We start from the raw sequence: 14,779 nt of genomic DNA, 5'->3' as shown, positions 1-14,779 counted from the left end.
GTGAGGGGACAAGATTTTCTCTTGGCATTTCACAATCTATATCATGCTGGTTCAGTTGGATGCTGGATCTTTTTCTTAATACTGTGTATTTCCTGGCTTGTCAGCACTTCAGCTTTTCTTCCCCCTGCTGCAGACTTGGATTTGGTTCGGAATGCTATATAGCTGTGAAAAGACTGCAGCACTGATATCTCATATATCTCTGTTCTGATTATTTTCAGTATAAAGTGATAATAGAATTTGCTCTTTGAATCAGCTGAAGTAATTCAACAATCCTAATACCAAAACATCTTGCTGTACCTTTGATCTATCTTCCTCTCTCCGTTGCCTTAATTCAGGCTAATTAAGAAATTGTATCTGCATCTAGTTATTTTCCAGAAGTTTTCTGCAATACCAGTTCTACAGCACTGCAGAAAAGGAATCCCTTCTATTCTTTCATATACAATATAAAATTCCCATATTTTAAAATAGGAATGTATCATTCCAGCACACGTCCCAGAATTACTTAATCTGGAATCTTGACTGTAGCAAGTACTTGCTCCTTTCAAGAAGTTAAGATACAGAGAAGTTAGTATTGATTGCCGTGTTTCACAATATAAACTCACCTGTATTATCCAAAGCAGAGAACTACGGTTTCAGAAAGTAGTATTACAAGTGTTCCAGTAGACACAGCATCCTGCCCAAATCTCCTTGCTTGTGGTATGGATCTGAGATGTGGAGAATTCGGGAGTTTACAAATGTCTGCCTTTACACACTAGACATTTTCAAAACAACTCTGATCAAATCCTTGTTTTGACTTACAGAGCATTTCTTTCTAGACAATGGGTGACATATTTGTTTATGACTGGTTTATATGCCTAAGGGGGATTTTCAATTTATACCTGATGTGCAAATTTCTGGTGTTTTTCTCCATGCCTGTGCCAATGGAAAAGGAAGTCCTGCCTTCTGCTACATTCTCCTTTCTTATGTTCAGTCACCGTTATGCACTTATCCATCGAGAGACACAATATGCGTGGTGGTTGGACACAGACAGTATTTTCAAGAAATATAATTACGTCAAGTCATATAGGGAACTTTAAGAGCTCAAGAAAACAAATGAATAGCTTTCAGCCATTAGGAACTTGTGTTAATTCCTGTTAGAAGACGTGACAGCTGGGCACAGAAATAAACCAAAGGAAATGTGTTAAATTACTACAGTAGAAGATTATCAATAACAAAATGAAATTAAAACATTTTAAAAATAGCTGTGAGAAAAAATAATTTCCAGAACCAACCTGGGAAACATGATTAATTTTAGTTTGCTAATTTACAATAGTATTCAAGCAAATCCAGTGGTAGGCTACATTATCTATGATAGACCATACAGAAGCTTCTACAGACCCTCGTGACATCTCCGGCACCCTGCAAAAATAAGGAGGTGTCACCTGAGACATTGTCTTGTAAAGCTGCCTACTGGAGGGCTGCTGTGGAAATCTGGACCCAGAGAACTGACCTGCCCACACTAGGAAAGCAGGGAGAAGAGCCTAGAATTCTTTTGGGAATGGGGCTGCCCATGAAACAAAGACAGCTATGATGCATAGAAAGGGTCTTAGATGAGAAGGACAATTTTTTAGGGACAGAAACTGTTGAAAGGAACCTTTCTTCTCAAGAAACAGTAATTTACTTAGCTGACTTAGAGTCAAACTCAAAAGCTGCAGGGTTTTTTGCACTTCAGTATGCATACATAAGCAGCTCAGAGGCGTATTTCATCAAATGATGTTGTTTTCATATTATCTATCTAATAAGATCTTTTTGAGTTCTCTTCCTGAGTGTTTGAATCTTACCATGAGCAGTGAAATCTAGTCCAAGCAAATTCTGTTCTGCCCAGTGTTCAAAATCTCCCTCTTACAGGAGCTCTAAGCAGATTAATGCTGAGAGCCTGAGAGAATTATAGCTCTCAGGTGACTTCTCAAGTGAGGCAGACAGGCATCGGCTGCTAAGATTAGTGGTTCTCAAGGTTCTTATAACTCCTTGGCTAATTAAGGGGCAGCCACATGGCGTTTTAAAGTGTACATGCAAACTAACTGGAACTGTTGTACCATAATGAAGATGAACTCTGTAACCCAGCAGCAGCTGACCAAAGAACTGCTGAAAACCCCACCAGCACCTCGGTATTCACTAAGCTGCAATGCCAGAAACCTCATGTGTTGTGGCTGCCTATGTGCCACCAGGCTTGCAGAGCCAGCTCTTTCCTAGTTGTTAAGCTGACTCTCTGAATTATTTGCAAAGGAAATATCCTCACCTCTGTGGTTGTGGAGGTCAACAGCATTTGGTCAGAGTTGTAGATGACAAGTCAGATCTGAAGGTGCCTGCACTACAAGCCCAAGAAAGAACAGAAAGGTGAATATTTTATTTTGATGACTGGGCCTGTATTCTCAAAACCTTCTCTGGGAGGTGCATAATAGAATCAAGCAGAAGAGGCAGCCTCAGAAGGCACCAAAATTTGTGCAGTCTGATCTATCTGCAGCTGTACTGCAAAAAAAATGCCCTCCCATTCAGCCTATTTTGTGAGAACGTAATTCCTTGTCAGTCACTTCCCGAGGTGATACTTTTGCCAGGAAATTCAACTTGTCCATAGAACACCTTAGCACAGCAGAAGAAAGAACCTGAGCATTTTATTGTTGCTGACTTGATTAGAGAGTCAAACAGTGCAATAATAGTCATCCATGATGTTGAGTCTTCAAACAGAGATAACACTACACCATTCGGACCTCAGCTATAAGTTAGTGCAAATATCTTAATATCTGACACTATTCATTTATTTAAAAATTAGCCCTTTTTCTTACTAATATCATTATCAGTTGAGATTTCTTAAGACATACATAGTTTAAAGCAGTGTATTCTTCAAACTCAATAAAAAAGTCCAATCTTTTTTATGCTTCATTACCTTTTTTCCTTGCCATACCTTCTTTTTCTAACTGAATTAGGATGAAATGAAACAAACTTTGAAATGTTTTGAAACGTTATTTTTTGCCTCACTAATAAATGTTTAATGTTTTTATTGAAATGCAGCATTTTCAACAAGCTCTACAATTAATAAACACAACACACCTTAAAAAAAAAAATCAAATTAGCACAGTCTTTCTTATGTAAATTGATCATTAAGTGAGAAAACAAAGGTCTCAAAGCAAGGCTTGATGAAGAATCAACCTAAGGCTGCCATATTGCCCTTCTACATCCACTCACATATCCCCACTGCCTCCTTTGTGTTGGCAGTAGAGCTCGTGACTGGGAGACAGACCAGATTAGCTGCCTGGGAGGCTGAAAACTAAATAAGCAGAAAAGATAAATAGCAAAAGGAGCAAGAAGATGGGATTTCATCTTCTGGTAGCAGACAACATTTACATCTGCTCAAGTTCATCAAAAAATCACATGCTGAAGCCTTGGTGAAGCAATAGTAGGTCAGAACATGTCTGCAGTAAGTTAAAGATACATCCAGGGCCTGTTTTAGGAAACAACTTATTTTTGACCTAACTGCTAGTATTTATTTAAACTCCAATATGAATTTGTAAATGATCTTGCATATTTGTTTATGACTGTGTTGTGGCTTTGGGAAGAAAACTGGTGCAGCATCAATGGTTATAGACCCTCCAATTGGTGGAAGTGCTGTAGTACGGGGTAGTGAGACTACAGAGAGAGTGGAGAGTGCCAAGCTTTGGTGCTAAAATGCCACCACAGCTTCTGACATGGCAGGTAGCTAGGAAGTGGTGCTCAGCCCTTGGGTCAACATCTGTGGTTCCCAAGGACATGTACTGCTTGGGCACTACTCATATGCTGTGTTTTCAAAGTTTTGTTTATCATATTCTGGGAGTCTGGTGCTAAGTGAAGCTTATTCAAATACTTAAAACTTTAACTACATAATTTTCTTTTGTTAGAACAGAAACTAGGACAACCACCCTGCTCTTGAAGTCCAGCTTTCTGGTCTCTCTCCTAAAAACAGCCTTAACCACTCATACCCTCCAGCTCACCTCAATTTCTACTGCCCTGCACTCAGCCTTTACGTCTCCTTGCAACTGCTACACCCAAAAGACAAAGCCCCCATCCCTAGCTGCCTAATACCTGAATGAACAAATTGACTGTCTGGAACACAGATGTGGTTTTGAAATCAGAAAACACCCTCTTACCCTTTGATGAGGCCTCTGTGTGTTCAGCTTGAGGAATGCCAATGCAGCAGTGGAACAAAAAATGTACAGAAAAGCTTATGCTGCTTCTAAGGTATGTTACCTGCCCGCTCAGTAGATGCACGAAGGGATAAGTAACACTACATACCTACTGAACCACATATGTGAACTCAATTCCTGTGAAATAAAACAGGAAAATCTGCCAAGAGATTTGTTTTCAGTGATAACAAATATGTGGGATAGTTTTTTAGGAATTTTAATATGAAAAAGATGAGGCACTCCCATGTTTCAGGACAAATTGAGTTCTCTGCAGTATTGATGTCAACACCCAACTATCCCCTAGGTTTATACCAGGTCTTGGAGACAGGAAGCCTGTCTGAAAGTTGACAGCAAAGGAGGAAATGAACCCACAGAAGCAGAGAAGATAAAATAATTTTTCCACCCCCTCAAGTGAGTTGTAGTGCTAGCAACAAGTGCTTTATACTGTGCATACTCCATGAGAATTCTTCTCATATAAACACTACTTTCCCAGATTAAAAAAACAAAAAAGTACTAGAATACCAGTTTAGAATACTAGAAATCTACAGAGGAATTACCAGCAAGTCTCATTATATTCTGCATAAATAATCCAAGTTTTGTGAGCTTGCACTACAGCATCAGCATTTGTAACGTACAAAAGGTTTGTATTTTGCCCCCTAACAATGGCGAAAGGCTCGGTGCTGAGTCGCCGTAACACTGCTGAGCTGCAGTTGCCAGGAGCGGCACACAACAGAAACAAAGCATCACTAACAGTTACTGTCGTTCTGGACGGTCACAAGTCTCTGGGATGTCCAACGACTTTCACACGTTAAGGCAGTCGCTTATTTTCCACAAAATTAATCAAAATAAACTGCATTCGTATGAGAACATTTTATTAAAAATACGTATCTTCCATTTCACATAAAAAGAACCAACACTTTAATTAAACACAATTTAAGAAGTTGGACAGGAATTACTTGAAAAAAAATACAGATTCCCGTAATCCCAGAGCACCCAACCTTTGACTGCATGAGCCACAAATTAAAATTTTCCTGTATTCAAGCCCCAGAGTGCCTGTCCTGTACACAGCAAAGTGCCCAGGAAGGAGCCGCTGGTCAGAGGCAGAGATGCCAACCGCTCCACGGCGGCTGTTCCCTGGCAGATACATGTGTTCTTCTCCCCAAATCCAGGGAGGCCTGTCACTACCCAGCCCCACTGCTGGGCACGATGGTAACCTTAGCACGAGAAATGCTGGAGTGGCACTGGGCTCAAGTGTCACAGGTTGGCCACCTCTTTCTGTAAAGAAGGAGAAATACAGCACAGCACTTGCAGTTAATTTCACTTAGGATCCAGCAGAAACTCACATTGACAGCACTGATGAAAGAAACCCAGCCGTGCTTCAGTGATACAACATGACGCAACAGTCTTTTTGATAAAGATGACCTTAACTGAAACCTACGCCGGAATCCACTAGCTTTTGGATCCCCACTTGTCGTAACACAGATCCATCTCAGTCTTCTGCAAAGACACAATTTTCAAAGCAACAAGTTATCAGCTTAGGCAGCAGCAAATACCAATTAGAAGTTTAGTGCATAAAAATCAAAGTCAGAATACAGAAGAGCTGTCAGAGACATCTACTATTTAAAGTGTACAGAACAAAACACTGGCTGCATTTACTCTTTTGTAGAAAACATCACTTTGCCACGCTGCCTTTCTTGCTCTGGAGATGCTGAAGATTCAGCTCCTTTTAAAGTCACTGAGAGATGTATTCATCATCACTCCAAAATCATCAAAATGCTTTGTAAATTCAGGCTCAAAAAGCATACCAGATGCTGACTGTAAACTAACATTTACTGGCCAACTCATAACTTAAGCAAGGCACAATGAAGAAAAGACACTGGAGTGATGGGGAAGCAAGCTGACGTGAAATCACAAACCAGTGGTCCCTTTGCTTTGACCTGACAAAGCATCTAAGGATGTGGGCAGCTGAAACAGCAACAGTATCCAAGGTTGGACAACCAGAGTAACCATAAAGTAAGGGTCAATTTTGAATTAAAAAACAGCTGGCCTGCATGTCTTTATACGTGTTCTAATCCCATACAAGTCATGATCTGATTGAAAGAAAAAAAAAAAAAGATACTTCATCTAACATCATACCTTGTAAACTTAAGACGGTACTAAATTCATTTAACTTTAGAAGCCTATCTCCTTAAGTATCCTTTATCACCTACCGTGTTAATCCTTCAACTGCAATTTAATCAAGCACTCTGTCTGAAAGGCCTGTCACTTCATGGACTGTGCTGGGAATTTATGACAGAGATCAGCTTCCTCACTCAGTCCACTGAAGTCCAAGGTCTATCAGTTAAAACTCAATGATTCCTCTTAATATACTCTTATCGTGCAGATTGTAACAGAACAAGATTTGCCCAGCACAGCATTTGTTCCCTTTTCTAATACATGGAGAAGGAAATGAATTGACTTTCAGGACCTCAGCTGAGTTTGCAGAACTGGAATTAAAGAACTCTATTTGATTTTTCAGCAAAGCAAATTTGTTCTGGGATTAATGGAACACAAATATCCACTAAGCTCCAGCATGCCACCAATCAAAATAACTTTCCTTACTGGAATGACATCTTAAAACACAAGATCCGTTTGCCAAAATCTGAGCAAATCAAATACTTGCCTTAATTATAACACTCTTCAACTCACTGTCATCAAATTTCCAAGTAATTGCAAAGCCCATATTGAAAAGCTTTGACCCTTACAGCTGACCTGCTCTGCATTTTAGAAGGAAAAAAATTATTTAAAGACATCCCAGGTTGAGAATTTATAATCCCTCTTCATCCCTGTAGAGCTACAAGGTGAAGCTCATGAGTTATTCAAAACCCCATCTTACAGAAAACAGGAATAGGAAACTTTTTCCAGCTGTGAGGTGGCAGCATAGGAAATAACTGGATTTTAAAATAGCTCAACTTGAAAGGTGTTGAAGAACAAGGCTGAAAAGATTACGTCTTAATCAGTAATTAAATAAGCTACAGCATGAATAGTCCAACAACCATAAAGATCAACTCTGAAAAATACACAAGCTCATTGATACCTGTATATACATTAAGAAAAAACACAACAAAACCAATCTAGACTTAAAAAAATCTCTCCCCAGGGTTATAATCCCCTTCCTAGAGAGATGTTGTTATAGCTTGTGTACAGTGTTCCAAAAGAGTCTTTCACAGCCTTCAGAATTTTTCATGGTTTTCCTAATCGATTTTGCATTGAGTGACGCTTCTCTCCAGAACTGAATAACACTTTAAAGCCTACCTGAAAATCCATCTTTAACATGGCCTTCAAATAAAATATTCACGTTTCTAAACAGAATTTTAAAATAAAGTGGGTTTTGTTTTAATCACAAAATAGATCTAGTGAATTTGCTAACTTACTAAAAAACAGCCTAGAAGTAAAATTCACAAAAAAGTTTCTAGCCTCCAGTAATTCACAAAATGCTATTACGGTACAGAAGAACATTATTAGTTAAATCAGTTTTATTTCTTCTGATAGCTACTTTGAAAATAAAGGGTAATTTGACACGAATTCTATTATAGAAGTTCACAAGGGGGTAGCTTTTTGTGTGTGCAGTAGAATACAAAGAACAGTGCTGAAGAACTGAATTGGTCTGCCAAATACCCTTTTCAGACATCGCACCTTAAAACATACACGTCTAGATGAACAAGAAACTCAGTGAAGCCCCTGCACCCAGGTCCACCACCAGCGTGTGGATAATGCACGGGTGCAAGAGTCCACCTATGTAGCTCTTACAATGGGATCAGAATCTAACAATAGCTTATCAAATACCAAAGGGGTTCAACCCCGCTTTGATCTCGGTATGCGGAAGGATGAACAGATACTATTGCTAGTGTACTGTCCCAGCATTAGCAGCAATTTTGTCTGTAGTGAGCTCAGAGTTAAAGAAAGAAGTTGGTCAGGAAGTAACACTCAAGACTTGCTGAACTCGGGTCTCCATTGCTTTGCACCTCGGGCAACTTGACCTTACAAATGATTATGCTCAGTGCAAGGCAGCAGAGAGAATCAAGCCTGCAGTTTTCATGGTTTGAATGAGCACAACAACTTGGCTTCCAAGACTCTGCCTTCTTAAGATGCATGTGTCACAACAGGAATATCAATTTCTATGGCCGAGAGGCGAGAGCGTGCAGAATATGGCTGAGAGGCATAGCTGTGCATGCTAGGGGCATGCGAGTAGAGGGGCTGCCAGAAAGGAGAAGGGAGGCTTTTACATGCGCAGTACCACAGAAACAGCAGAACGGAAGTGAAGAACAGCCCACCAGCACTGGCAATGGCAATAAATACAGAGATGTCAAAGCTAAAGACAGGCTCATACTTCCTGTTCAGGTAATTGTTATAAAAAATGACCCAGATCGACGGAGTGAGACAAATGGCACACGCAAGCAGGAACAAGAGGCCAGCCACGAGATGGCAGCCCGCACTGTTTACAAGGCATTTGGCCAATTTGATGTTTGGCACGGTCGATACAAAGGCTGTGTTACACATGCCAATCAAGCAGAGAAACAGAGCTGAGACAGCCGTTAACATACTCAGTGGAAGGGCAAACTGAAGAACACGTAAATCCAGTTGATCGACAGCAGTGTACCACTGTGGGTCATATATCACACAGTCTCTGCTCCCATCAAAGCGAGCGCACTTAATCCAGAGTCCAGTGTAAACGGTCACATTCCTCTCATTCTTGTTGAACGTGTACAGTCTCATTTGCCTCCAGTTTGGAAGCAGAACTGCTGCAAGGAGTCCAGCTACTGAGGCTGTTCCACTGAGGAAGGCCAGTACTGTTGCTGCGTGAACATCCCGGCAGCCCATGCTTACCCACAGTTGTTTCCTGCAATTAAAAAGAAAAATTAAAAATTTTAAAATCTGTAGGTGCAAGTTTAGGGGCACAGGACTGACTACAGTTGACCTGTGCCAGGTTAAACTTGTGTGGCAGCTGGTAGGCAGTAACTCCCTGGCACTTGCTTTGCCTTACACACTTAAGCGGAGGTAACGCTACCAAGTTCAAGCTTTAATGGAACCTCAGATTATTTCACAGACTGTTATGATGGCTCAGTTGACAGACTGCTAAATTCACTGTGTTCAAGATCAAAAAGGAGCACTTCAACATGCGATTCTACACAGACTTTCAGCTTGTGTCACTGCACAGACTTTTAGACAGTCTGGGTGGAGAAGGTGAATCACTGAGTCGTTATGACTTAAGAAGTTCACCTCTCCCTCAAGTGGTAGCTGCCTCTCTTTAGCCCAGATGTAATATCAGAGTGTGTGTTCAGTCCTGCCACGCTGCCACCTGAGTAAAAGGGAACTACTTAAAACCTTCATCACTAGACCGGACAAGGAATGCATACATAGGCAGCTACACACATTTTACTTAGCCCAAACCTTTGATGAGAGCCACAAGCTGGCAGAGAAGGCTCTGTTGAGTAATTTACTATGATTTTATTAAAAGCAATTAACAGTTCTTCCACGCTACTTCTGCCTTTCAAAACCAGCTGTCTGAGCACACGAACAATTCCAGAAAGCAAATGGCTTTTCAGCTTTCACATTTTCCTCTCCAGACAAAGCGTTAAAGAATACTGCTTCTTTTTCAGTATAACCATTGTCTGTGTCCCTAGTATAGCCACTCGCCTGCAGAGATCCTGGGAAACAGTCTCAGTGATGGGTCTTTAAAAAAAAATTACTTAAAAAGACTCAATTTGACTAATCCCATCTCTGGGTGCTCAATATTTTAAAGAGGCCCAATACATAATAGGCACTGAGCATCCACCCCAGAGTGTACTTGAAGCAGGACACTAAAAATTATAGTACCTAAAAACGAGCAGAAACTTTGAAAAATCTAAGCCATTAAGTCATGAACTCCTACAGAAATTTCTTCCAAATCATTATACTGTATTGTGCTGATTTGTCTAAATCAGAAAACAACTCTTTGGGTACCAGAATTTCTATCTAATGCATATACAAATAACTGAGTATCTGTATCTCAGAAAGGTTACAGACATGGTTGCAAGCAAAGAGGAAATCAGATCCAATCCCTCACTATCCTTTCACACCTGCAAACACCATATGCCCAGGGAACTTTTCAGATAAGGAATTTCCATGTATACAGGAAGCAGACTATGAGCATTATCAAGCTATACATCTAGTCAGCGTTTTACCGATTTATAGACAAATAAATAAAGCCCAAATTGTTCTGTAAGAAAGCATTAGGCATTTATTTACTTTTTACACCATCTAACCCCGAAGGACTGCAATGGTATGTGGGTAACATTTGACTGCTGATCATACTTTTTTAAAGAAGCACTGCTGAAAAGAAATAATGACAACCACATTTATGCTACAAATGCACCTTATTCATCAAAAAGATGGCATTATATTTCTGCTAAGAATAGCTGAGCGTGGGCAAGCTACTGTTCTCATGGCAGTAACCTTTTGAGATAGCGGGTCATTAATAGGATACCTCCCAGGTAGAGGGACTCAAGACTTACTTCCATCGTAACTGATTTAATATTACACTTAACCTCAGCTTCAGTAAGGTCAATGCAACCAGCTTGCAAGGAAATGGAACTATAATAAATGAGCTTGAGGGGTAAATCTAATATAGCATCAAATTTTGTTCTCCTCAAGCTTGATACTTTTGCTCTTCCATTAAGAGCTTGCCTTTGCCAGGATAAACCTTTCATGTAGGCAGGGCATACTCTGAGACGGAGCTCTACCAGGAGCAGCTGGAATAAGCACAAGACTGACTGTTTTCAGAAGTCCACTGTTTCTGTAAATTCATTTGCAATAGTAGATGATGAAAATCTGGTCAGAGTTAATGTAGTATGAGCAAGATGTGATGTGAGGTTCACCCATATTCTCTAATACAAAAGGATAGAAGAAAAAAAGAAAAGGGTATTTTCTTTCCTTCTACATTATTAGAGTATAGTTATGGCAAGGACTACGCAGCCAGGACTTAGGACAGCATACAAAAATTTGTATTTTTCTATTACCTCTGCTGTACCAGTTACATACACAGAAGACTCTAGTTCATCTTATGGTTGCCAGGTGTGTTTAGGCCAGCCTGCATCCCTTGTTTTTGCTGGCCATTCCTGGTAGATACACCAAGAGAGGGGGGTGTTTGGTTGGGGTTTTTTTCGGTGGTTTTTTTTGAGGTTGTTTGCTTTGGGGTTGTTTTAGGGTTTTTTTGATTGGTGGTGGTATTTGGTTTTGGGAGGTTTTTTGTTTGCCTTTTTTTTTAATAATGAAAGAGTCCTTGGTGCTTCTCTTGGGGTAGGAAGGGAAAGACATAGAAAATAGCTAAATTTCCTATTAGAGGGTATCAAGGAAAAGTAAATTTGCAGGTAAGATATCCAGGATCCCCATCAGGGGAAACTTGTCCCATCTTACAGCTGTAATTACAGCTTCAGTTACAATTCCCTGATTAAGACAGTAACAAAACAGACGTTGTCTTAATTAAGATGGATCCAGCGTACTTACCAGCGGTGTGTTCGAATCAAATGAAACCTTAGCAACTTTTAGAAGTAGGAAAAAAGGTGTTACCGGATCTAGAAAACAGAACAAGGAGAGAGTCAACATCACATTTGTTTCATCCAATTCCAGCAACAGTGTTTACATTGTAATTCAGAAATAAGGAATCTCAGATAACGTTTACGTTAGACCAACTCTATCACCTTTCTACAATTTCCTCTTATTTAAAAAACAAAACTCAAGCTACTTTTTTTCTTTGCCCAGGATTTTTCCTGAGAGCATGTTCTCTTTCTCTCTACTCATCTCTGTCTTCATGCAACAGATAAAAAACTCTATTTCTTATGGGTGTTCCAGGACATGGGGATGTTCATATCCTGAATTTTATGTTTTCAGAAAAAACCCAAAACATATAAAGCCATATAAAATTATTTAGATATGAGGTTCCAGGCTGCGCTTAAACAGCAGGGAGGAAGGGGTGCAATGATTTTTTTAATTTCAGAGAACAAAACACAGACCCTAAAGTGTTTATGTACTCGTGGTTCTCTCTTCCTTCCTGGATTCTACACAAAGGTTTGAAGGAAAAGGAAGAAAGGCAGGAAGTACTGGTGATGCCTTTTCAACAGCTGCCCAGCTTTTCCAGAGGAAGAGAAAGGATCCTCACGTGGACCATCTTTACACTCACATCCGGGATCCACACCACTGAGCCCCAAGAGCAAAGCTGCAGGTCATAATAGGAAAATCGCTTCTCTACCGGACAGCATCAGACCTACAAGCATGTCACTATGTGACTGGAAGAGCTACAACCTGAAGGTGAATTTGCTGTACTAACATGTACGAGGACATAAAGTTTATTCTAAATTACCTATATTAAAACCTGAAATAATAAGACATTTATACATGCATAGTGTCCTGGGGTGCAACATCAAAGAAATTCTTCTATCAAACCATCTAGGCAAGAGAGAGACCTTACAGCACACACTCGTGCAACCCAAGTGTTTCATGAAAGGAGAAGATAAATTTCCAAGTGTGGAGTCCTCCAATATGAATCCTACTGCATGTAAGACACGGAAATGCAGACACAGCCAAATCAAGCATCCCACTGGATTTCCACTGCCAGGTTAATCAACCAAGACTGCTATGAGTAAATGTGGCAGTTTCGGCAAACTAACTATGCAGGGCTGCAGAGGTCAGCATCAACACATTCAACTGCATTCAGAGAAGTAGCAGCTCTTTTTTTTGTTGTTTTTGAGTTTGGATCTCAAAAAGAAAAGTATTATTGCACAGCTTGGAGCAGCTGTTTTTATTCACTAACATTTCTGAGCAATTTTCAAGCTTTCTGTGTGTTTAGTAGCAACCTAAGACAAGATAAACATACAGATCTCCCTCTGCGGTTCACACCCCAAAATACCAGCCAGTGCTCAGTAACAACCATAATTAAGTAGAAAATTAGTATTGGGAAACAAACCTGTCATAAAGGGAGCTGTGCCCAGCCCAGGAGTCCCTCCCATTAAATGGTGAAAATCTGTGGTCACCAGCTGTTGTAATAAACAGATACAGAGCAGGTATGGAACATTCTACAATATCCAGCTCAGAAAGCCCTCTATTTTTGCAGACATGAAGTTTCTTTTCTCTTCCTCTAGCTGTTTAGTCCACCTGATTTTATTCTCTGTCACTGGTGGTGTTTAACAACTAGGAACCTCAGCCACTTCTGAGCTGGCTGTCCAAGGGAAGCAGTCCCAGCACTTTGGCCAGGACAGGTGAAACCCTGTCTTTCCTTAGATTCTAGACTCGAGCTTCTTACACCCCAAGTATTTTACAGATGTAATACTCAAGGCTCTTCTAGCTGATCCACAAAAGTTACCAGTCCTAATACCACTTCAGGGACAGATTTCACCATGGCTCATATTCTAAAGATCCATGTTGCTGCAACAAGAGATGCTGGCCAAATTGGTTAAAAACTGTTAAATCATTAACTGCCCACGAGCTAAAAAAATGAAGCAAAGAAGAAAAAAAAAAAAAAGGCATTTATTAAAGACATAGTTCAGTGATGAGTAAAGCCAGCTCTGTTCCCTTGCATGGCCTTGAGAAGACCACAGTCTGGGAACCACTGCTGTTCTGTAAAGCCCTGCAGGAGGGAGGCCACAGTAAGTGCAATTTATAAACAAATGCATTCTGTAACTAACCACAACAGTATTACATTTAAAATAATTATTATGAGTTTTGGATAACTGACTACCAGAAACTGGAGACCCAACAGCTATCCGGCTTCAAGATAACTGGAGGTAACCGATACAGAACCACTACCACCAGCCAATTTCTTTCCTTCTAGAAATCAGTCACGCAGTTCCAAGGTCTATTAAAATTAAATCCAGATGTACAGGATTATAATTAACATTCCTCGCTAATACCTTAGGACTTGCACGAAAAACTCGTAGCACGGGTAATTATTTTCCCGACCGATCTGGAAAAGGCAGATGACGCAGAGTCGCGGCTGAGGCGGACAACACACGCTCCCCCCCAGGCGCTCGCAGCCGCCGGCCGCACCCCCGCCACAGGCCGAGCGCTGCCGGTACCGGCTCGCAGGAGCCAGACTTGCGGGGGCAAACCGGGCAGGGCCGCAGACACCATCCCCCCGGCCTAGCGTGGCTAACGGCGGCGGGCGGAGCAAGCAGCCCCCGCGCACCGCCCCCTCAGCGCCGGCGCGCCGGGCCGGGCCGGCAGCTCCCCGCGGGCGCCGTTAAGAGGGAGCCGGAGCCGCGTCCACCCCCGCTCCCGCCGCTCACCTCGCTGTCAGGACGCGGGGGCGCACAGGGAAGGCACCATCGCCGCCGCGCTCCCCGGCCTTCGCCCGCTGGAGCGGCCTCTCTGCTCAGCGGCTCCGCGCCGGGGCGCCCGGAGGGTTGTGGGGCTGCGCTCCAGCCCGCCCCGCGCACTACGGCTCCCGGCGGCCCCCGCGGCGCCCCCGCGGGGCGGAGCTCGCGCGAGGGCCGCGGGGCGGGGCCGGGCCGCAGCCGGCGCTCGCGCGGAGGGGCGGCCTCACCCCGCGGCCCCGGCCCGGTCGGTTTCTT

At 41.8% G+C, this 14,779-nt stretch overlaps 1 protein-coding gene across 4 annotated transcripts; it reads right to left on the bottom strand.

Moving 5' to 3' along the window:
- Window positions 1–5,051: 5,051 nt before the first annotated feature.
- Window positions 5,052–14,650, bottom strand: CLDN12 (claudin 12). 4 transcript variants are annotated; one of them, XM_074835166.1, is made up of 4 exons: window positions 14,495–14,650; window positions 13,177–13,246; window positions 11,721–11,788; window positions 5,052–9,075 (listed from the first exon to the last, which is right to left on the bottom strand). In XM_074835166.1, the coding sequence occupies exon 4, from the start codon at window positions 9,054–9,056 to the stop codon at window positions 8,319–8,321; it is 738 nt and encodes a 245-aa protein (XP_074691267.1). In that variant the 5' UTR covers window positions 9,057–9,075; window positions 11,721–11,788; window positions 13,177–13,246; window positions 14,495–14,650; the 3' UTR covers window positions 5,052–8,318. The 4 variants fall into 4 exon arrangements, with proteins under 4 accessions (XP_074691267.1, XP_074691275.1, XP_074691258.1 ...); XM_074835174.1 differs by lacking the exon at window positions 14,495–14,650 and adding an exon at window positions 14,120–14,370; XM_074835157.1 differs by lacking the exon at window positions 13,177–13,246.
- Between the last annotated feature and the right edge of the window lie 129 nt (window positions 14,651–14,779).

Source organism: Strix aluco, chromosome 1 (assembly GCF_031877795.1).
Source record: "Strix aluco isolate bStrAlu1 chromosome 1, bStrAlu1.hap1, whole genome shotgun sequence".
In the NCBI taxonomy this organism is placed as follows: Eukaryota; Metazoa; Chordata; class Aves; order Strigiformes; family Strigidae; genus Strix; species Strix aluco.
This window is presented reverse-complemented; position numbering and strand designations above follow the sequence as displayed.